At 42.3% G+C, this 25,098-nt stretch overlaps 1 protein-coding gene across 1 annotated transcript in view; it reads left to right on the forward strand.

Moving 5' to 3' along the window:
* The window catches only part of LOC129327742 (vomeronasal type-2 receptor 26-like), a 38,369-nt gene extending 15,219 nt beyond the window's left edge, over positions 1 to 23,150 (forward strand). The window contains exons 3-6 of the mRNA XM_054976500.1: positions 1,093 to 1,323; positions 2,220 to 2,346; positions 2,669 to 3,141; positions 22,983 to 23,150. Coding sequence (XP_054832475.1) covers positions 1,093 to 1,323; positions 2,220 to 2,346; positions 2,669 to 3,141; positions 22,983 to 23,150 — 999 coding nt within the window. The remainder of the gene's footprint in view (positions 1 to 1,092; positions 1,324 to 2,219; positions 2,347 to 2,668; positions 3,142 to 22,982) is intronic.
* Positions 23,151 to 25,098: the final 1,948 nt, after the last annotated feature.

Below are 25,098 nucleotides of genomic sequence, written 5' to 3' on the forward strand. Positions count from 1 at the left end.
CCTGCCATGAGGTCCCTCCATCCCAGTGCCAAGAGCTGGAGAAGGCTGCAGTGATGGGCGGGCCCATCAGTAAAAAAATTCAAACCTACAGCAGGGGCTTAAAAATTCCTTTTGAATGTGCTGTACACTAGAAGTCACTGTGCACACACACATCAGAGCATGGAGGTTTTAACCTCCTGTATAGTCACAATTTATTTTGGCACATATAAGAAAGGCATTTTCATAGCTTTGAAAATGAACTCCTGGTCTCACTGCCTTTTACTTGGCAAATCAGCACTTCAATGAGCAACTGATGTGTTTCTCACTAAAAAGAAAAGAAAACTGGGCAAAATAATACACAGATTCCTCAAGCATCTGCCACGAGTGGACCCATCAAGGGTCCCAGAAGAGAAGAAGTCTGAGGAGAAAACAGCAGAGCACAAAACCCAAGGCTGCAATATTTGGATTAACAAAGCAGTCCCAAAGCAGTGCAGGAAAAGCTTAGTATGACATGCCAGTGAATTTTGGAGATGTTCCAGGGTAATGCTGGCACAAAAATAGATTAGCACTGGTGCAATGCTACACCATGGTTCTCCTTTGCCAGTTGGGGTGGGCAAGGCTCTGTTCAGTCTAACCACAGGACAGTGACTTGAACCTCTGCAGCATTTATACCACAACTTAGTCACCCATACAAACAACCATGTATGAATGACTGTTGTTTTTAAGTGAGAGACAATACAAATTAGTTTGAAGTTTGTTTGTATGTTTGTAGACTGAAATATATATATATATTTTAAAAAGAAGGCACGCTCACAACTTTAATGCAAGTTGTTATCTCAGCTCATGAAGTAGATTTTTGGCTAACAACACTACACAGCTTAGAGGGAACATTAAAATCCTCAAAAATAAATGGGTTTTCTAATATAAAGTTAATATGACTAACAACTTCTTCCCAAAAGGGCTGAATTACTAAACATGACTAAAGCATATGCTTAAGAGATCCATCTTTTGAATTACACCACCATCAGTTGGACACTGTCCTTAAACCTTCAGTAAAAAGACGCTGTGGTGTCTTGTGATTTCTTAATATTTCTGCTTTTGATGTCATTCTAGCTTCATCCTTTCCTGAGAAACTTCTGGTTTTACAGTAATTCCATGAAAGGAGTTTATTTTGATGAAAATGGGGACATGGAAGTCGACTTTGATATAGTGAACTGGGTGGTGATGCCCAATCGGTCTATTGTTAGAGTTCAAGTTGGGAGTATAGAGAGACAAACATCTTCTCCAGAGATAAAGTTCACCATGAATCAGGATGCCATTGTGTGGCCCAGATGGTTTAATGAGGTGGGGAAAACACTTATTTCATTTTATACCCTTTAAAAACTCTAATAACTTGTCAGTAGTTATTCCCATAAAATCAGTTTACAGTCTAAAAACTAGAGGTGTGCATAACAGAAAAATCAAGCTGAAAATACACAAAGAACTCACTGGTTTGAGTTGTTAAAACATCTTCTGGAATGCTGAACCAAATCCAGGAAACTAAATTGTAACAAGTCCCTCTCGCTAGAGAGTTTGTGTGTTTCATACCTTCAAGCAGCAGGCAGGCACTGGGCTTGCTTAGCAGGGCAGCAGCTTGTTTTCCTGAACAGCTCGGATCAGATCCCAAGGGGAGAGAGAGAGAGAGATTGGCAGGAAGGGGGAATGAGACATATGCATATGAGTGCATCTTCCCATCTCCCACCCCAGGAAATGATATTCTCTGCCTCCCTGCCAATCCAGTCCTTGCAAGGGGCGACCTCTCCCTTCCCCTGCTTTCAGCTTTGGAAATGTTTGGAAGGGAGACTTAAATCACAGGCTGCAATTTGAAAGATATTTCACTTGGAATAAAGACTTATGAATAAAAGGGGACTTACATCTGAGTAGACCTGTTTACAATTGCTTCCATAGTCATTCAGGGCTCTTTCTTTTTCTGAGTCAAATAGCAAATGTGTCCTTACTCTGAAAAACAACCCTACCAGAGGAAAATGAAAACTTATGGGGAAAGCACAGATCCTCTGATCTGATCTGTTTGTTTTTTTGGTTTTCATCAGTTTTGGCCCATCACGAGTGCTTTTCAAGAGGTAGGGAAATGAAGCTCTGGTACAGCTGTTTTTGCACGCAAAAACTTTTCTGTATTCAAGTGCACAGAAATACAATAAGCAAAGCCTCTAACATGTTTTGCTTGATGTTCCTTGTCTTAGACCCTGCCTCTTTCTAGGTGCACTGAGAACTGTCCACCTGGATACACCAAGGTGATTAAGGAAGGAGAACCTATTTGCTGCTATGACTGTTCTCTGTGTGTGGAAGGGACAGTCTCCACTCAGGAAGGTAAGTCACATACCAGAGCCCCAGTCTGAAAGGACAAAAATAATGCTTCATCCACCAATAATGCCTCAGTTTGTCCTTTTTGGCTCACTTTAGCAGTCACTCCTACTAGATCAAATCAAGTCTTAATCCTCCCTTGTTTCCCACCTCCATCCCTATTATGCTTTGTTAGTTTCTGTTTCTTTCCAACCCTATCTTGTCCTATTTTTTCTGGCACGTTAACTACACGCTTCCAATCATATATTCTCAGAGAATATAAAAGAGCAAAGATTATCATGGATGAAAAGTAGATGTGGTGATACTAAAGTTAATGTGCTCTTTTCAGATGCAAGTCATTGTGATAAATGTCCAGAAGATCAGCATCCAAACAAGGTCCAAGATCAATGTGTTCCTAAGGAATTAACCTTCCTGTCCTATCAAGAACCTTTGGGGATCATCCTAAGTTTCCTTACTCTTTTCTTCACCTTGATTACCATGTTTGTTTTGGGAATCTTCATTAAATACTTAGAAACTCCAGTTGTCAAAGCCAACAATCGGGACCTTTCCTACGTTCTCCTCATCACCCTCCTGCTTTCCTTTTTGTCCTCTTTTCTCTTCATTGGTCAGCCCCAGAAGGTGACCTGCCTCCTCCGACAAACTGCCTTCAGCATCATCTTCTCTGTTGCCGTCTCTTCTGTGTTGGCAAAAACTGTCACTGTGGTGGTGGCCTTCATGGCCTCAAGGCCAGGCAGCAGGATGAGGAACTGGCTGGGGAAGAGCTTGGCCATCTTCATTGTCCTTTCCTCTTCCAATATCCAAGTGAGCATCTGCATTCTCTGGCTGGGGATCTCTCCCCCTTTTCTAGACTCAGACATGAACTCCCAGCCCGGACAGATCGTACTACAATGCAATGAAGGGTCAGTTGCTCTGTTCTATGCTGCCCTGGGCTACATGGGCTCCCTGGCCGCCATCTGCTTCACTGTGGCTTTCCTAGCCAGAAAGCTGCCTGGGGCATTCAATGAAGCCAAGCTGATCACCTTCAGCATGCTGGTCTTCTGCAGTGTCTGGGTGTCCTTTGTGCCCACCTACCTGAGCACGAAGGGGAAATACATGGTGGCGGTGCAGGTTTTCTCAATCTTGGCCTCCAGTCTGGGCTTACTGGGCTGCATCTTTCTTCCCAAATGCTACATCATTCTCCTGAGGCCTCGTCTGAATACAAAAGAACACCTGATGATGAAAGATAAAGATGGGATCAGATTTTGAGTACATTCTTTCTAATGTTTGAAATCTGTGTCCACCTCATTACAAATCCAGTCGTCTTAGGAGTTAACTCCCATAAGCTGACATTAGATCAAACCTTTCTTACTTTCAAATACATTACAAATGGTACTAATGTTGTGACTTCCGGTTTGGGATCCATGAAGGTCTAACGCAGCTCCAAGTGCTGAGCTGTCCGGGCTGCTGTTTTGGTGGCTGGAGGGGCACGAACTGTTCTCAGGCGGAGAACAGGCATAGAATGCTCAAGAACCTCAGGACGCATTGATCTCGGGCGAGGGGGGTCCTGCGCAACAGACTCTCTCCCGTCCGTTGAGGTCCCACCCGAAGACAGGTCGGCTAAAATCTCTGCGGCAGCCCTGGAGCCAATGCGGTTGGCATAAGACCTACATGCCCAAGCTTCAACAGGGATAAGAAGAATTGATGGGAATTGGGATTGAAACAGCGATTACAACCCGCGAAAAGTGCTTAAGAAGGTAAAGATCACTATCTCTTGAAACGGGACAGATTACTTAAAGTAATGAAGCATTAAAGTAGACTTTTAAACTGCAACAGATTGATTATAAGGAGGGGAAGTTCCGGCAAGAACTATATTAAAAAAAGGACTAAGGAAAACGGAGTTATTAAAGAAATTGGACTATTGTTTTACATACCTGTGGCTACAAGGAGATATCGGGCTGTGAGAAAGTTTTACCATCACGAGAACTGCTGTGGGAGGCTGGGAAACAGGAAATACGTAATAGTGATAGAGTTGCTGGAGAGAAGCGGCTCTTTCTGGACTACAGGAAGAAGGGAATCACCGTCTTCCGCGGCTTCAGCGGAAGAGGAAGTAAGCCATATTGGATTACAAATAAAGGGGAATAACCATAGAGGAACCATAGAGAAAAGACGCCTGACATTTTGGACTCTTTAAATGACTTTTTTGGGAAAAGACCGGGACATTTAAAATAAAAGAAGACTAAACCAAACGCCACGGAGCTAAGGAAGCGAGCGGACTCATCGGAGCGAGCTAAAGCAAGCCCCACGATGTCGAAAAAGAGTGGCAGGCGGTGATAGAGAACTTGGACAAAAAACTTTCAGAAGGGATTAAGGAGCTTAAGGAAATGATACCAGAGTTGGCGAAAGAGTTTAAAGAGACACTTAAAAATGAACTGGCAGAAGTGAAGAAGGGTATGGAAACAATACAAAATGACTAGCAAGCGACACAGCAAAGAGTTAATGTAGTAGAAAATGTGGTGGAGACCCTAGCAGACACGCAACGAATTGAAATGAGGGCGATGAGGGGCAGAATGGCAGTTGCGGAGAGTAAACATATGGAGAAGCAGCTGGGGTTTCACAGCTTGCTGGAAGTGGAAGGAAAGACGGCCCAAGAACAGATTACTGAGGTATTAGCTGAATACCTGGGGAAGGAGGAGGAGGAAACTGTGGCTATCCTAGATGTGGTGTACAGAATAAATTCAAGATTTGCGACCCAGAGGAAACTACCAAGAGACGTGATTGTGCAGTTTACGACTAGAAATGTAAGAGAAATGATTGTGAGTAAGCAATTTCAGGATCCATTGGAGGTCGATGGCAAGACGGTTATCATCATGAAGGAGTTACCTAGATCGGTGTTGCTAGATCGGAAAAAATACAAAGCTCTAGTCCAGATTCTGAAGGACATGAAAATAAGGTACAGATGGGAATTGCCTGAAGGAATGTCCTTTGAATTTGGGGGAGTGAAAAAGCGCATTAGATCTGAATTAGAAATGGAAAAGTTCATTAGGGACAATGAAAAGGACTTACCAACAAGAAGGCTATGAATATGGAGTGTCAAGTTCTATCTTGGAATGTAAATGGACTTAATTCACCCAATAAGAGAAAAAACATTTTCCACTGGCTATTAAAACAAAAATGTGATATTGTGTGTTTACAAGAGACCCATATCAGAAAGCAGGATGTAAAATACCTTGAATAAATTGGGTAATGACTTTGTAGTGGCCTCAAAAAAGAAAAAAGGGGAGTGGTTTTGTATATAAAAGAGGAGCTACAGCCAAAATTAGTGGTGAGAGATGTGGAAGCCAGATTTTTAGCAGTGGAATGTATATGAAATTTAAAGAAAGTGTTGGTGATTGGAGTTTATGCACCTAATGGAGCAAAAGAAAGCTTTTTCGAGGATTTGAGGAAGCAATTGGATGAACTTTCTTATGACCAGATAATTCTTGATGGAGATTTCAATGGAGTTACTAACTTGGAGCAGGATAAGAAATCAGTAACTGTACAAAAGAAAAGAGGACTATTACCAAAGACTTTTTTCACATTAATGCAACAGGAAACCTTAGAAGATGTATGGAGAAGACAGAATCCTAAAAGTAGACAATACACGTTTTTCTCGGTGAGACATTCAACGCTGTCACGAATTGATATGATCTGGGCCTCAAAGGACTTAGCGCTTTGGACTAAGGAGGTGGAAATAATGCCTATGGTAGGCTCAGATCATAATCCAATTATGTGGAGGTTTGGGAAAAGAACCAAAAGGAGAGGATGGAGAATAAATGAGGACTTGTTACAAGAGGGAGAAAATATGGAGACGCTGAGAAGGGAGACTAAATTCTTCATACAGCATAATATGAACAGAGAAGTACTAACCAACAAGGTATGGGATACGTACAAGGCAGTGATTAGAGGCATACTAATGGATTTAAATGGAAGAGCCAGGAAAAAAAGAGAAGAGAAGAGACAGGAGATTATGGAGAAAATAAAAGCCAAAGAGATACAATTAAAGAAAAGACCAGGGAAAAAGAAGATATATCAGGACATTAAAATCCTTCAAGAGCAGTTGATGGCAATGAACAATAAGGAGCTGGAATGGAATCTTAAGAGAATGAACCAAAAGACGTTTGAAGGGGCAAATAAACCTGGGAAATATTTGGCGTGGCAACTAAAGAAGAGAAAGGAGAAGCGGATAATAAATAAAATATGTGATGACAATAAAGTTCACCTGGAACAGACCGCTATTAGTAGAGCCTTCTATAAATTTTATGCAAAGTTATATAATAAAAAAGAAGTGAACAAAGACTCAATAGTGAGATATCTGGGCAAAATGAAGCTCCCAGTAATTTCGGAAGGATGGAGGAATAAATTGAATAGTGAAGTAACGGAAGAAGAGTTAAGGAATGCAATACAGTCAACAAATTTGGGAAAGGCGCCAGGCCCTGATGGACTTACAGCTAAATTTTATAAGGTAATGGCTAATGAACTGGTGCCATTTTTAAAGGAAGTGATCAATGGAGTACTGAAGGACCAAAGGACTCCAGATACTTGGAGTGAGGCCAATATATCATTGATCCCTAAAGAGGGACAGGACTTGACCAATGTTAAAAACTATAGACCTATTTCGTTACTGAATAATGACTATAAAATCTTTGCGAAGATACTGGCGGAAAGAGTAAAAGGATGGTTGTCCGAAGTTATTGCGGAGGAACAAGCTGGTTTTTTACCAAATAGACAAAATAAGATAATTTAAGGACAGTGATAAATGCTATTGAATATTATGATAAACGTTGTGATAAGGAGGTTGGTTTCTTCTTCGTAGACGCTGAAAAAGCATTTGACAATTTGAACTGGGACTTTATGTTTGCCACCATGGAACAGCTACAAATGGGGGAAAGATTCATAAGAGCAGTGAAAGAAATTTATAAGGACCAGAGTGCAGCAATTGTGGTGAATGACGAGGTGACTAAGAAACTGAGCATAGGTAAAGGTACAAGACAAGGTTGCCCGTTGTCCCCACTGTTGTTTATTTTGGTTTTGGAAATATTGATGATACAGATTCGAGAAGATGATGCAATCCGTGGAATAAAAATAAAAGACTTTTCCTATAAGGTCAGAGCATTTGCGGACGATATAATGTTAATGGTAGAGGACCCAATTGAGAATATGCCAAAGGTGATAGAGAAAATTAAGGAATTCGGAGACTTGGCGGGATTTTATGTAAACAAAAAGAAGTCAAAGATATTATGTAAAAATATGACCAAACAAAAACAACAGCAATTAATGGAAATAACAGACTGTGAAGTAACAAATAAGGTGAAATATTTGGGAATCGAACTGACTGCAAAGAATATAGATTTATTTAAGAACAACTATGAGAAATTGTGGACTCAGATAGAGCAAGATCTGATTAAATGGAACAGATTGAATTTGTCATGGTTGGGAAGAATTGCAATAGTCAAGATGAATGTGTTGCCGAGAGTGATGTTTCTGTTACAAACAATACCAATTATTCGGGATTCCAAGCAGTTTGAAAAATGGCAGAGGAAAATATTGGACTTTGTATGGGCAGGCAAGAAGCCTCGAGTGAAAATGAAAGTATTGCAGGATTCAAAAGAGAGAGGTGGAATGCAGCTGCCCAATTTAAGACTCTACCATGATGCAATTTGTCTGGTGTGGTTGAAAGACTGGATGACGCTGAAAAACCGCAAACTACTGGCCCTAGAGGGATACAAAAAAATATTTGGATGGCACGCATACTTATGGTATGATAAAGTAAAAGCTGACTCTATGTTTCTACACCATTATATTCGGAGAAGCCTCTTTACAATTTGGAAGAAGTACAGAAATTACCTACAGGATGGAATCCCTTCCTGGGTGGTTCCATTTGAAGTAATAGATCCGAGAGCTGTCGATAATGAACAACAACGCTTAACGTATAAGGAGAGAACAAGAATAGAATTTTCTAAATTAAGAATTAAAACGCAAGATGAGTTGTCTCCAAGTTATAATTGGTTTCAATATGGACAGATTAGAGATCTTTATAACTCGGACTGTGTGAAGGGAGGGGTAAGAATGGAGAATTCGGAACTAGAGGAGGTAATTCTGCGAGAGGATAAAAAGGAAATCTCTAAGACTTACAAAGTGTTGTTAAAATGGCTAACAGAAGATGAGATAGTTAAAGTTCAAATGGTGAAGTGGGCAATAAATTTTAACAAAGAGATAACAATGGGGGCGTGGGAGCACTTGTGGAAAAAGACGATGAAGATTACGACATGCGCTAATATTAAGGAAAATGTTTATAAAATGATCTATCGTTGGTATTTGACACCAAAGAAAATTGTGCTAGGGAATTCTAACACGTCTAATAAATGCTGGAAATGTAAAAAGCATGAAGGATCTTTGTATCACATGTGGTGGACTTGTGAGGTAGCTAGGCAGTACTGGGGGGAAATAATAGAAGTAATAAGTGAGATTTTACAATTTCAAATTAATAAGAACCCAGAACTGCTGCTACTGAACTTGGGAATGGAAGATATTCCAGCACAACATAGGACATTGTTATTTTACATGACAGCAGCGGCTAGACTTTTGTATGCACAAAAGTGGAAAGTACAAGAAGTGCCAACTATGGAGGACTGGATTTACAAATTGCTGTACATGGCAGAAATGGACAAAATGACAAGGAAACTGAGAGATCTCGATCCAGGACAGTTTAATATGGTTTGGGAGAAGCTGAAGCAATATTTGGTGAAAAATGGGAGGTGGGAGAACTGTGGCAGTTTGAAAATTACTGAAATACAATAAAAGAAGAGAGAAGTGACTTTACCGGGGGGAGGGAAGTTAAATAAGAAATTCTAAGCAATTGTTTTATTAGATTATTATATACAGTATTAAACAATAGAGGTGTTATTCTAAGAATTATAAGGATATAAGTTAACTAAGTATGTTTCTGGCAGATAATTGTATAATAGGTAAACTATATAATCAAAATAGAATGAATATAAGAAAGGTGGAAGGAAGTAAATAGTAACATATAGAGTATAAGTTAAATTGATTGACTTATATTGAATGTATACAATGTTTATAGAAGTACTTAGAGTTATGCAGAACAGGGGACAAATTGATTGTCCCATATCGACGAGACTAGAATGATCAAGTTAGAGAATAGAGAATGAAAATCAGATAAAATGTTACATTATTAAAGAATATACGTTAGGAATGTAATACTTAATTTGATAAGTTAAGTGGGAAAGGGAATAGAGATAGCACTGTGTTATAATAGATAAGCTTAGAAGAGAACGAAAGTGTATGTTTAATAGAATAAAGTAAGTTTGAAATGAGTAAGGGGAAAAATAGATAAGGGGTTGGAAAACTGTTGGAAGTCAACAAAAGGGGGGGAAGGGGGTTAGAATTGGAATATTTAAAGGGAATTGATTGTAATGAATAATAATTTGATTTCTAATCCAATAAAAAAATTTTTTTTTAAAGGAACTAATGTTGCATAGTAATGGAAAATGTCTAATAACATCAGATACCTATAGGCCATTTTGTTTTCATGTTATATGCTTATCCTTGATCACAGCTTGATTTCTCATAGATTTGTATGAATATCACCTAATATGGTTATTGTATTTCTTTGTTGGGCCTTGAAGCATGTCTTAATTTAAAAAATTATACAATACTTCCTAATTGTTTGTTTGAGATCACCTAAATGAGCTCCTGTTTGCATCCACTGTGCTATGACGAATTCCCATCAATCTTTGCTACATTTGTGGCTACTTGTGTTCCTCTTGTGTACCAAGCTATAAGAAGAGGGCGCAGGCTCCCCCTTTGTCTTGTAAGAGCTCTGAAAGCCACTCCCATGACTGGGAACTTGCAGCTTCCCAGAACTGGTGGAAATAAAACACCGTTACATCTTCCCCCCATCAACAGTTTACCAGAATGTTTCATAGGAGGATTGTAATCCACAGTTTAGGCTAGCCATAGCAATTCTTGGATGGGTGGTGGTGGGCTATTACTTGCCCTTCATAGCAAGGCAAACATCATGACATCATCCCTCTCCCACATGTTCCAGGAATAACTGGAGAGAAGTACAGTAGTAACAAACAGCTATTATTGCAAACTCTGAACAAACAAAGGATGTCCCCCCTTTCATCCCACACATACTGCAAAAAGAATACTAAAAATGGAAAATTCTTCCCTTTCTTTCCCATCATGTATATCGCATTGTGAAAACCCTCCCAATTCGTTCCAGTGACATCAGTGAGTGATTCTCTCCATATATCTGGAAAGCAAGTCCCACACTTCTTTGACCTATCCCTCACATATTATTCTGTGCTGGGCACCAGCAGTGGCTTTGGCAGTTGGCAGTCCTGCAGACCAGCATGTCCCTTTATCTCGCACATTTGTGCAAGATAACACAGGCTGTTATTATACTAATGACATTCTCCTCAAAAACAGTCTGGAGGAGAGGTGGCTCCAGAAACTCTTCAAGGATCTGAAGGCACATTCTACTATGTCCCATGCCCTACGAGAGCATAGTCAAAGTGTCTCTCCCAACATGTCCTGATTCATGGCTTCATGTGGTATTTCTTCAGAGGGTAGGCAGCAATGAACATTATCAGTGGCAGAACGATAACCTTCTCCAGGGCTAAAGTAGGATTGAGCACAAGCAAATGTAGTGCAGATTGTAGAACTGGCAAAAACAAATGCATTTTGGTTTCTACTACTCAAGCCTACCTCTGCATCTCTAAATTGGCCTTTGTGGACTTCTGTGCACTGGGGAAGAATAGAGCTGTACTTTCTATTGCTGTATTGGTCACGTCTTCTCTTCGACTGCCGGATGGGACTGTGTGTTCCATCTACCATGCCAATACAGTTTGAAAAGCGAGCCCCAGGAAGCCTTCCATGATCTGGAAGGGGATGATTAGAAAAAAAGGCAGGCTGTTACACATATGCCAGAATCAACCTAGTTGTACCACCTTATACAATCACCATGGTTTTCCTGGAACTCTTACGATAAAGGCACATCAGTGTAGTTGTGGTCAGTTCCAACCTCCGCCATGTTTAATAGCTGTTTAATTGCTGCCTGTGATATAAAACCACAGAACTCCTGGATTAATGCAGCCTGGATCTGCATCAGAGGCGAATTCCATCCAGCTGGGCAGAATGTTGCTGAGTCCCACCTGGGAGATTAAGGCATGCATGGAATGATGAGTGCAAATGTCAAGGACTGGTGGTGAGGACACTCCCGACGGGAGATTGACAACAGGCTTGCCGGCTTTGGTTTTTTCCCCGTTTCGCTGAGACCTGCTTTTTCACAGCCTTTATCTCATATCTATGAAATACAATAAATTACTTTGTGGTTGTACAATAATTTTGTTATCATTCATTACTATTATACCTTTAATGCCATTGATACATACATTTCTCTCATGGAATTTCACATAGAATCAAAAGGATTGCAATGCAGACACTTGTTTTTAACAAGCTGAACATTCCAATTCCAAGTCTTTTTGCTTCTCCTCTAAATCTAAATTGTTGCCAGTATTCAATATGTACTTAATGCCGAGGAGTTAATTAAGGAGTTCTCACTCCCTTAAAGGGACCCATACACATTACAAGAAGGGTGAAAAATCCATTTCCTGATTCAGTCCATTAGGGGCTATCATATTTAATCTAAAAATCCATTCTGTTTCCCACCGAAGAAGTGTTTGATGGGCATTGGCTATGTGTTTATAATCCAGTACCTTCACCACTGAGAAACGGCGACTCCAGACTTACCCAAGGTCGCAGTTGCCACCGGGGGGGGGGAGGAAGGCCGGGAAGATGCGGCGGCCATGGCCGCGGGATCGCCCGGCATGCCTCGGGCGGGCCCGCGGCCAATTAGTTCAAACCCCGGGCGGCCAATCACGGCTGCCCAGGTCGGAGGAGTGAGAGGGCGGGGCCTGGGGGCTGCGGTCTTCTCCAAGGTCCGGCAGTCGGGTATTTAGCTCACTGCCAGACCCACCACCCATCACTTTGCTCCGTGGAGCTGATGTCCCGCTCATTTAAATGATGTTCCACAAAGTGTTGTGTAAGAGGAGCTGTCAAATTCCTAGTTCTAATTCAAGATTGGTGTCCCTGTATCCAAAGTCTCAGTAGACGCGTGGTGCTCCCTACATACAGGGCATTTAATGACATAAATTACAAATGGTGTAGCACACGTGGAAAAGTCTCTTGTATAGAGATTCTTTTTGGTAACTGAATTATCACTCTCTGTGTTCTTATCGACAAGGGACATACACTACAGCACCCACACGGGAAATGTCCTACAGGCAATTGTTTTTGTGGGGTCGATTCTTTGAAGTCAGAGTGCACTATGGAATCTTTTAAATTCTTTGTCCTCCTAAATCCCACCACTGGGAGCTTCTTACAACCTGGTATTCTACTCACCACAAGCCAATTACATTTAATTATCTTAACAATATCAGAGGCCAAAGGAGAGTATTCAATAGACCACGTGATGCCTGATGCATACTGTCTACTTTGTGTGGTTAGGAGAGAATCCCTAGAGGTTGCCATAGCTCTGTGTTTAGCCTGCTCTAGTACCTTAACTGGGTAGCCCTAGACAAAAAAGCCTTTCCCATCTTCCTTGCCTAGGGGCTACCCAGTTAAGGTAGTAGTGTCTAGGGGCTACCCAGTTAAGGTAGTAGTGTCTAGGGGCTACCCAGTTAAGGTAGTTACAATCTGGATTCTCTAAGTGTACATTGATTGAGTAAAAATTTGTTTATATGAAACTGAGCCATTTGGAAGTATATTTGGGTCTGTATTGGACTTGGCGTCCTCTTTGTTTTGATGGTATACACAGACCTCCCCTGCTATCTTAACTATATAGGTCCCCTGTCAATCAATCAAATATCGATTATTGATTGGCTTTCCCCCTTTCCCTGGCCCCTGGGCAGAGACACGGTTTGTCACCATTTTCATTTCCTGCCCACACATTCACTGTCAGTGCCTGTTTCAAAAATCATTTGAACTCATACAGTGTTGGGGAATGGGCATCCATAGTCCTCATTTTATAAATTGGTCAGTGGAGTTTTGCTACAGTAGATTGGAGCAAGTTCAGTTAAAGCAAATGGAATCCCTGATAGTTTATGGAGTGTCCTGCTTGGAAGTAGGCTTGCAGTACTTTGAAGCAAAATGGCAAACTTTTGGTGAGAAGGGGGCTAAATAGGTTGCAGTCTGGTACAAGGAAAATACCATTACATCCTTCCCCCCATCAACAGTTAACCAGAATGCTTGATAGGAGGATAGTAACCCACAGTTTAGGCTAGCCATAGCAATTCTTGGGTGGATGGTGGTGGGCAACAGCTTGCCCTTCATTGCAAGGCAATCACCACAACATCTCTCCCCACCCCCCCGGTGTTCCAGGAATAACTGGAGAGAAGTGTAGAAGTAACAAACAGCTTTTATTGCAAACTCTGAACAAACAAAGGAATTCCCCCTTTCGTCCCATTTGTACAGTCAACTGCAGAAAGGACACTGAAAATAAGAAATACTCCCCTTTCTTTCCAATCATATTTATCACATTGTGAACAACCCCCACTTCGTTCTAGTGACGTCAGTGAGAAATTCTCCATATATCGGGGAGGGGGGCATGTAGAAGTGTGCAATTCACACACCTGTTCCCTCCCCATCATTTAATGTCGGGTTAACAATTTTAATCAGAAAAGCCCCCAAAGCCAGAAGACTTTCTGGGCATGATTAAATTTCTCCTAGTGCTCCTTGACCCACCATCTTTGGTGGACTTCTTAAGTCACAATAAGTGGCCTGGCACCATGGCACCTAAGCAAAGGACATGAGCAGTAGATGGCCTCTGAACATGCATGAACAAGCTTCACATGTCTGGCATCTTCTTGGTGAGTCTCTCTCTTAATTGCTTTTTATTTCCAATTTTCACCCAAATCTGCATAAGATAAGCCTTTGTGGCAGCCAGGGGCTCAGAGGCTGAAAGAGACATATCCCTCCTCAAATCCACGTGTGTGCAACCATGTTGGATGTTGCCCCTCCTTTCCTTGCACTGGGAGTTAAACTGAACAGGATGGGATGGAGATGGCAACTCTGGCACTGATGGCACCATGCCATATGCTGCTCCCACTCCTATAGCTACAAAGCAAACCTTTGATCTCTATAAGCCACTCAATGCCAAGGTCATTGCCCAGGAAGCACTGAAGAAAAATGCACTCATGCACTCCACACACACACACACACACACATCCTGCTAATGGAGTTCATGCTAAGGGCTCAGTCTCTCTCCTTTGGAGCAAAAAAGTTGTATGATGAGCACAGAGAGACTTGCCATTAAGGAAAGCAAGATGCTGGTGGATGGTTGCCCTCTCCCTCTTATTGCCTGTTATGTGTGTGCTGCCTCTGCAAAATGACATACACAATCTTTTTGGTGCAGGGGGAGTAGTTCCAGCCTTGTTTCTTGGATTTAGCTGAGTGTTCCAGAGACGCTACTTTAATGAGCCGAACTGGGGGATTCTATATATATCTCTGGCTTGTTCTTTCGTGATGCACACCGCCAATGTCAGCCCCTCTTCTCATTCAGATACAGTGGCCCTTGAATTTTTTGGAGGGGTGTGTGTGGTGATGTTGAGGAGGAATTGTACAACTTTGAAAAAATGGAAGAAGAAATGCCTCCTCCTAGCAGTTCCCAGGGACCCCTTAGGACAATTGGCAACCACTCCTCAGAGGCAAAAAAGGTTGATGCTGAGAGGCAGACTGCTTTTCTTACTCCTGCCAGTACTGTTGTACATGTTGCTACTCCACCAATGAGGCAGGTCAGGGCACCCCTCAAGTCTCATGTTTGGAGGCATTGTTAACTCACTGGGGATGGCTGGTGAGCAGAGAGTCAAATCTGCAAGATACAGTTCAGCTGGGGAACAATGGTTGGGCCCCTAATCAGTGCATCCCAGAAAGCCGCACCATGCTGTGCTGCTTCAAGAGGGAATGGAAGAATAAGGGCAGCACCAGCACTGACAGCAGCCATGGGACAGGGACTGGACATGCTTCATCTAGTTCTCAAGGTCTATCAACTATATGTATCTTTGGCTTGTTCTTTTGTTATGCACACCACCAATGATCTGGATGAAGGAGTGGAAGGGCTGCTCATTAAATTTGCTGATGATACCAAATTGGGAGGGGTAGCAAACACCCAAGAAGATAGAAGTACAATTCAACAAGACCTGAATACTCTGGAGAAGTGGGCAGCTGTGAATAGGATGCAATTCAACAAAATCAAGTGCACAGTATTACATCTGGGCCACAAAAATGGGAAGCACAAATACTGGATGGGGGATACACTTCTGGGCAGTAGTATATGTGAAAGGGATCTTGGGGTAAGAGTGGACTGTAAACTAAATATGAGCAGTCAGTGTGATGCGGTGGCAAAAAAGGCTAATTCAATCCTGGGTTGTATCAAAGGGGCCATAGCGTCGAAATCGCAGGAGGTCATAGCCCCTCTCTATACTGCCTTGGTCAGGCCACACCTGGAGTATTGTGTGCAGTTCTGGAGGCCTCACTTCAAAAAGGACGTGGACAAAATCGAGAGGGTGCAGAGGAGAGTGACAAGAATGATCAGGGGTCTGGAGACTGAGCCCCACGAGGAAAGGCTGAGGGCCTTGGGAATGTTTAGCTTGGAGAAGAGGAGGTTGAGGGGAGACATGATTGCTCTCTTTAAATATTTGAAAGGCTGTCATTTGGAGGAGGGCAAGGGGCTTAAACTACATGCACAAAGGTACCGGCTGGATATTAGGAAAAACTTTTTCATTTCACGGTCAGAGTAGTTCAAAAGTGGAATCAGCTGCCTAGGGAGGTGGTGAGCTGCCCCTCCCTGGCAGTTTTTAAGAAGAGGCTGGATGAATACTTGTCAGAGATGCTTTAGGCTGATCCTGCACTGGGCAGGGGGTTGGACTAGATGGTCTGTATGGTCCCTTCCAACTCTATGATTCTATGAACTCCCGGAAAGAAGCACTGGCAAAGGCGGCAGCAGCACTGGGCCACACTGGAGAATGAAGAGGGGTTCAATCCCAAGGGGGTTTCCAAGCAATTGTCCAAAATTTATCATTGTATTTATGAGGGTGTGTAGTTTAGTATCACTGGCTCTTTAAAATAAAAAAGAGTCCAGTAGCACCTTTAAGACTAACCAATTTTATTGTAGCATAAGCTTTCGAGAATCACGTTCTCTTTGTCAGAAGCTTATGCTACAGAAAGCTTATGCTACAATAAAATTGGTTAGTCTTAAAGGTGCTACTGGACTCTTTTTTATTTTCCTACTACAGACTAACACGGCTAACTCCTCTGGATCACTGGCTCTTTAAGAATTACAACACTTCAATGGAGTGACAAATTTGGAATTAGATAAAAAATCACCAACGGCACAAAAGAAAAGAGGACTGTTACCAAAGCTCTTTTTTGAATTGACACAACAGGAAACTTTAGAAGATGTATGGAGAAGACAAAACCCTAAAAGTAGACAATTTACGTTCTTCTCCGCAAGGCATTCTACACTATCGAGAATTGATCTGGGCCTCAAAAGACTTAGCGTTATGGACTAAGGAGGTGGAAATAATGCCAATGGTAGGCTCGGATCATAATCCAATTATGTGGAAACTGGGGAGAAGGAGAAAAAGGAAAGGATGGAGAATAAATGAGGATTTGTTACAAGAGGGAGAGAATATGGAGATGCTGAGAAGAGAGACAAAGTTCTTCATACAATACAACGTGAATAAAGAAGTACCAACCAACAAGGTTTGGGACACCTACAAGGCGGTAATTAGGGGCATACTAATGGACTTAAATGGTAGAGCCAGAAAAAAGAAAGAGGAGAAGAGACAGGAAATCACGGAGAAAATAAAAGCCAAAGAAATACAGTTAAAGAAGAGACCAGGGAAAAAGAAAATTTATCAGGACATTAAAATTCTTCAAGAACAGCTGACAGCAATGGATAACAAAGAATTGGAGTGGAATCTTAAAAGATTGAACCAAAAAGCGTTTGAAGGTGCAAACAAACCTGGGAAATATCTGGCATGGCAACTGAAAAAGAGAAAGGAAAAGAAAACAATAAATAAAATTTGTGAAGATAACAAAACGTATTTGGAACAGACAGCCATTAGTAGAGCCTTCTATAAATTCTATGCTAAATTGTATAACAAGAAAGAGGTGAACAAAGAATCAATAGCGACATACTTGGAGAAAATGAAGCTCCCAGTAATTTCGGAAGCTTGGAGAGATAGATTGAACAATGAAGTAACGGATGAGGAAATAAGAAAGGCAATACAGTCAGCAAACCTGGGAAAGGCGCCAGGGCCAGATGGACTTACAGCTAAATTTTATAAGGTAATGGCCAACGAACTGGCACCATTCCTAAAAGAGGTGATCAATGGAGTCTTAAAGGATCAACGGATTCCAGACACCTGGAATGAAGCTAACATATCATTGATCCCCAAAGAGGGCCAAGATCTGACTAATGTGAAAAATTACAGACCTATATCGTTACTTAATAACGACTATAAAATCTTTGCGAAGATACTGGCGGAGAGAGTGAAGGGGTGGCTTTCGGAAGTTATTGAGGAGGAACAAGCAGGCTTCTTGCCAGATAGACAAATCAGAGACAATTTAAGGACAGTGATCAATGCTATTGAATACTATGATAAGCGTTGTGATAAAGAGGTTGGTTTCTTCTTTGTTGATGCTGAAAAAGCGTTCGACAATCTAAACTGGGACTTTATGTTTGCCACTATGGAAAAGCTACAAATGGGAGAAAGATTCATAAGAGCAATTAAAGAAATTTATAGAGACCAGAATGCAGCAATCGTGGTGAACGACGAGGCGACTAAGAAATTGACTATAAGCAAAGGAACAAGACAAGGTTGCCCGTTGTCTCCGCTGTTATTTATTTTGGTATTGGAGATCCTGATGATACAAATACGACAAGATGAAGAAATTCGGGGAATAAAAATAAAGGACTTTTCTTACAAGGTCAGAGCATTTGCGGACGATATAATGTTAATTGTAGAGGACCCAACGGAGAACATGCCAAAAGTGATAGACAAGATTAAGGAGTTTGGAGACTTGGCAGGTTTCTATATTAAAAAAAAGAAGTCAAAGATATTATGTAAAAATATGACTAAGCAAAAACAACAATTGCTAATGGAAATAACAGACTGTGAAGTAACAAGTAAGGTGAAATATTTGGGAACTGAGCTGACTGCAAAGAACATAGATCTATTCAAAAATAACTATGAAAAATTATGGACTCAGATAGAGCAAGATCTGATTAAATGGAATAGACTGAATTTGTCATGGTTGGGAAGGATTGCAGCAGTTAAGATGAATGTGTTACCAAGAGTAATGTTTTTGCTACAGACAATACCAATTATCCGAGACTCTAAGCAGTTTGAAAAATGGCAGAGGAAACTATCAAGAAGCCTCGAGTGAAAATGAAGGTTTTACAAGATGTAAAGGAAAGAGGCAGAATGCAACTGCCCAATCTAAGACTTTACTACGATGCAATCTGCCTAGTGTGGTTGAAAGACTGGATGATGCTGAAGAATAAGAAATTATTGGCCCTAGAGGGATACAAAAAAATATTTGGATGGCATGCATACCTATGGTATGACAAAGTAAAAGCGAACTCTATGTTCTTACATCATTATATACGGAGAAGCCAATACGCAACTTGGAAGAAGTACAGAGACTATCTACAAGAAGGAACCCCCCTATGGGTGGTTCCATATGAGGTAATAGATCCGAGAGCTGTCGATACTGAGCAACAGTGTTTAACGTATAAGGAGATAACCCGAATAGAATCTTCTAAACTTAAAATAAAGACACAGGACGAGTTATCACCAAATTATGACTGGTTTCAGTACAGACAGATCAGAGATCTCTACAATTCGGATTCTGCAAAGGGAGGCATAAGAACAGAGAATTCGGAACTAGAGCAGACACTTTTAAAAGAGGACAAGAAGGAAATTTCTAAGGTATACCAAGTACTGTTGAAATGGTATACGGAAGATGAAACAGTTAAAGTACAAATGGTGAAGTGGGCCATAAATTTCAACAAAGAAATAACAATGGAGGCATGGGAATACTTGTGGAAGATTACAATGAAGACTACGACGTGTACTAATATCAAAGAGAACATTTACAAAATGATTTATCGTTGGTACATGACACCAAAGAAGATTGCGCTAGGGAATTTGAACACTTCTAACAAATGCTGGAAATGTAAAAAACATGAGGGCTCCCTGTATCATATGTGGTGGACGTGTGAGGTAGCTAGGCAGTACTGGGGGGAAATAATAAGAGTAATAAGTGAGATTCTACAATTTCAAATTAATAAGAACCCAGAACTCCTGCTACTGAACTTGGGAATGGAGGATATTCCAGCTCAACACAGGTCATTGTTATTTTACATGACAGCAGCGGCTAGACTTTTGTATGCGCAAAAATGGAAAGTACAAGAAGTGCCAACCATTGAGGATTGGATTTATAAATTGCTGTATATGGCGGAAATGGACAAAATGACAAGAAAATTGAGAAACCTTGACCCAGGACAGTTCAACACAGACTGGGAGAAGCTGAAACAATATCTAGTGAAGAAATGGGAGGTGGGAGGAGAACTGTGGCAGTTTGAGAACTATTGAAACATAATAAAATGCAGAGGGGGGTGACTTTACCGGGGGGTGGAGAGGTAAATGAGAAGTTCTAAGCAGTTATTTTGTTAGATTATTATATATAGAATAATACATAGAATATTGATAGAAAATAATAAACTACAAGGACTGACTAACTAATATTACTTTTGGTAAAAATTCTATAATGTACTAAATTGAATAAGTCTACCTGAAGATATATATGGGTCAAATTGATTGACAATTTTTGATGATAGTTATATAGATGTATAATCAAAGTAGAGTAAAATAATAATATAATTAAATATAATTAAAGCAGAATGAAGACAAGATATGCAGAAAAAGTAACATATAGAGTATAAGTTAAATTGGTTGACTTATATGAATGTATGGTTTATATAGTTTATGGTTTATAGAAATATTTGAAATTATGAAAAATGGGACAAATTGTTTGTCTAATATGGAAGAAGGGATTTAAAGATAGGGTACAGAGTATTAAAAATAGTTAAAGAATTATTGCTTAGAATAAAGGGAAAATATATGTTTGTTAGATAGAAGAATCTAAAAGGAGTAAGGGAAAAGGGACAAAGGGTTGGAAAACTGTTGGAAGTCTACAAAAAGGGGGGGAAAGGGAGGGGGTTACAAATTGGGAAATGGGGGAATTGATTGTAATGTGAAATTAATTGATTCTAATCCAATACAAATTTTATTTAAAAAAAAAGAATTACAACATATATACCTTTAAAATGGAGAAGTAAGCAACTTGCGACACTTGCTGAAATGGAGGATGGCTGCTGTTTGTACCTATAATATATTACTTGCTTGCTGTAGTTGTGAGAATATTTGTGTAAATTTACCTGTATTTAAATGAATTTTATATTATGTAATAACTATTATTAAATGTATTTTTTTGATTTTTTTAAGGATCTATTTATACTTTTAATAACTGCCTAGATGAAGAAATTATTTTGAAATGGGTTTATTTGCTGGCTTCCTGTGGCAGTTTTTATCAACAACTTTCCAACTCTTACTACTGGATCCCTACAGAAGAATCTTCTATAAAAAGATGTATTACAAATGTTGATATAGACTTGATAAATTATATTCAGACTGGAATTGTCTGCTCCGTCTGAGAAATAATTTTGGATTGACTCTTAGAAATACTTGTGGTACTGTATTCTACGTTTGTTAGGAATAGGAATAGGCATTGGCACTTTCTTTGTAAGAATATTGTTATATTATACATGTTTACATGGCGGCACACAACTATGGTTGTGTTAAAGTGATATTGACTTTTTTGATGCTTTGCCTTCCATATATAATTTTCACTTGTAGGTGTACCACTTGATACATTTTCTCCTAAATTAAGGTCCATTGATATACTTCTGTACAAATGATTGTTGACTGAAAGTAGTATAAAGATTTATCTTTGCTATCTTGTCATGGCTTATTCTTTATTCAAGAATTAACCAGGCTGACTGGTCAGTTGATTGCAGTGGGAGTTGCCTCATTCAACATGGTGCCCAGGTACGATTTAGGCAGCTGGTGGAAGTCTGTGTGCCTGGGTACTACATCCCATCAAGCAGCAAATACAGCAGGAATGTGTTGCCATCCCTGTACTGTGCATGCACGGCAATGATGCAGGCAGAGCTGGCCACTGCCACTGTACCAGGGCTGGCTGTGCACATCATGTCTCATATCTGGAGTGCACCAAATACACAACATCTTTGATGGTGCACTGATCACAACCAGAGGAGCAACGAGAAGATGATGTTGAAGACAGTTTGTTTGAAGGCAGGTCACCTTTTGGGGCTGACCAATGAAGAGGTGCCAGAATAGCTAAAAGCTAAAAAATTGTTCATATTAAACCCCAGAGAGTTCCCTCCCCGTCATTGCTCTGTGAGTTGTGGAATTCAGGGTGCTACTGACATCTACTCACCCGTATAAAGAAGGGGTCTGCTTCTCATTTCTTTCATAAACCTGTCATTAGGCTCTTAACTACGGTTGCCAGGTCTCCCAGCCATGAAAACGTGTGACAGGGAGGGTGTAGGGCACCCTGTTCTGGAGACCTACCTCTGGCGCATGCCCCAGAGCACTTCTGCATTGCAAATGATGTCATTCCTGGCACGATGCAAAAGTGCTCTGGAGAGCGCTGGAGTGTGCAAGGGGGGCGGTTCCCTTCCCTCACCTCCCCCCACTGACCATATGGGAGGGGCAGAGGCTGGGAGTGAGGGTTGCCCTTAACACTTTAATCTCCTCCCTGTCCTGCTACTGTAGAGCAGCAAAGCAGATATATTAAAGCATTGTCCCATCCATGTAGATGTGAGTCAAAGATACTGTCCTAAAAGAGGGCCTGGCACACTTGCACTTGGGACTAGAAATCACAAAGTTGTTTCTACAGAATAATCACATGCACCTAACACAGTTTGCCTGATACTCCCTGTATTTATGTTTAGACCGTGCCTCGTTCCAGGTGCACTGAAAGCTGCCATCCTGGATACGCCAAGGTGATAGAGGAAGAAGAGTCTCTCTGTTGCTTTGATTGTGCTCCAAGAGTGTAGGGGACTGTGTCCACTCAGGAAGTTAGGGGGCACCAGAGAAAAAAGGGCAGTCCTTGTGGACTTTAACCATGATTCCATAAGACCCTGTAAGCCATCTCTTGGAAGATATGTATACATTTTTGAAGAGGGATCCTTCCTCAGCTCATACATTTCATTTCATTAGCTAAGGGAAAAGAAATTACATTAATCATAGAGGCAAAGCAGAGAAAGGATTCTGAATTACCCACCTGTAATGTCCTTTTGTACTGAACCATACTGCTTACTGTATTTGTGAATGGGGTAGAACCATTTTTAAAGATATGGGTCCACCAACACTAGGTGTAGTATGGCACATATACAACCCTACAGGATAGAATGATCCTATAACAATTGTCTTCACGGGTTTCAGACGACTCATGTTTATCTCAGTGTGCCTGTGCGGGTGCACCAGGATAAAAAGTGTGCTGTCAAACACCACCTTGGGAGAGCACTGCTGCTGGTGGATGGCCAGGTGAGACTGCCCAGTCATCTGCCGCCAGGCTACGTAGTCCAGCTGGAAGAGGAGGGCGGTGAATGAAGAGTGGCATGCCTACAAACTGTGGTGGAGTTGGGGTGAAGCGCCCGCTGTCCTCTGAGCCCCGCCGGGCCGACAGGGGACGGGAGAAGCACCTGCCACTCTCTGAGCCCTGCCAGAGCTGGGCCACACCACGCTTGGTGGAGATACAGCAATGGGGCCAGGGCAAAGCGCCCGCCACCCTCTGAGCCCTGCTGGAGCTGGACAGTGCCGCTCTTGGTGGAGCCAGGGCGACGGGGTGAAGGTGAATCGCCCGCTGCCCTCTGAGCTCTGCCAGAGGCGGACCACGCCGCACTCAGCGGAGCTGGGGTGAGGGCAAAGTACCTGCTGCCCTTTGAGCCCTGCTGGAGCCGGGCCATGATGCACTCAGTGGAGCTGGGGCGAGGGCAAAGTGCCCGCTGCCCTCTGAGCCCTGCTGAGCTGGGCTGGGCCGTGCTTGGTGGAGCCGGGGCGACAGGGCAGAGGTGAAGCGCCTGCAGCCCTCTGAACCCCGCCTGCATCTCAGCCTTCCTCAGACCCCCCTTGCCCCTCCACCTGCCAGCCCTTCTCAGACCCCTCCTGCCTCTCAGCCCTCCCCAGACCACCCTTGCCCCCTACCTGCCAATCCTCCCCAGACAGCTCCTGCCTCTGAGCTCTCCCCAGACCCCCTTGCCCCTCCACCTGCCAGCCCTCCCCAGACCCCTCCTGCATCTCGGCCCTCCCCAGAACCCCCTTCCCCTCCACCTGCCAGCCCTTCCCAGATCCCTTCTGTGTTTCCGCCCTCCCCAGACCCCCTTTGCCCTTCCACCTGCCAGCCCTTCCAGACCCCTCCTTCATCTCAGCTCTCCCCAGACCCCCTTGCTTCTCCACCTGCCTGCACTCCTCAGACCCCCTTGCCCCTCCACCTGCCATCCCTCCCCAGACACCTCTTGCCCCCTACCTGTCAATCCTCCCCAGACACCTCCTGCATCTCAGCTTTCCCCTGACCCCCCTTTCCCCCTCCACCTGCTATTCCTCCCCAGACCTCCTTGCCCCTCCACCTGCCATCCCTCCCCAGACCCCCCTTGCCCCCACCTGCCAGTCCTCTCCAGACCCCTCCTGCCTCTCAGCCCTTCCCAGAACACCCTTTTCCCTTACCTGCCAGCCCTTCACAGACCCCTCCTGCATCTCAGCCATCCCCAGACCTCCCTTGCCCCCTACCTGCCAGCCCTTCTGAGACCCTCCTGTGTCTCAGTCCTCCCCAGATCCTCTTGCCCTGCCTAAGTGCTAGCCCTTCCCAGACCCCCTCCTTCCTCTCAGCCCTTCCCAGACCCTCTCCTTCCTCGCAGCCCTTACCAGACCCCCACACCTGCCATCTATCCCCAGACCCCTTACCTTCCAGCCAGCCCTTCCCAGAATCCCCTACCTGCCTCCCTTTCCAGACCCCCCGGACCTGCCTGCCATCCCTTCCCAGACTGCCCCCTCCCCTCCAGCCCTCCCCAGCCCCAGCTTTCTAGAGCCCGTTGTATTTATTTTCACAATGGGCTATGTTTCTAGTACTAATATAATTCTTTAACATGGGTGTCAACCTGAGAAAGAGCCTTTTGTGAAACCAAAATTATGAAATTTCCTTGTCAGGGATAGCTGACTGTCGCCTTCTATCATTGTTTTCCACCATTAGATGAACACTTTCCCCTTTTGTTTGGTATTTTCTCACTGATTTTTACTGACTTTCTTCATGTGTCTGTTCAAGTGTCTGTTTTAATTTATGTGTATGTGTATTAATGTTTATCTTGTTTGCCTCCTTGGGAACCCGAAGTTGAGTAGAAGGATGGCCTAAAAAGTTTTGATATAAAAATTAAGTGAATAAGAACAATTCACCACCCTTCTTTAATGAGTAATGTGACCCTTGTTTCACAACTACCGTTGAGAAGAGTTCCTGATATACTTCGCAAGTCCAAGTTCTAGTCCAGATGATTTCCTAACTTGTCCT

This window comes from Eublepharis macularius, chromosome 4, assembly GCF_028583425.1.
Source record: "Eublepharis macularius isolate TG4126 chromosome 4, MPM_Emac_v1.0, whole genome shotgun sequence".
Taxonomy (NCBI): Eukaryota; Metazoa; Chordata; class Lepidosauria; order Squamata; family Eublepharidae; genus Eublepharis; species Eublepharis macularius.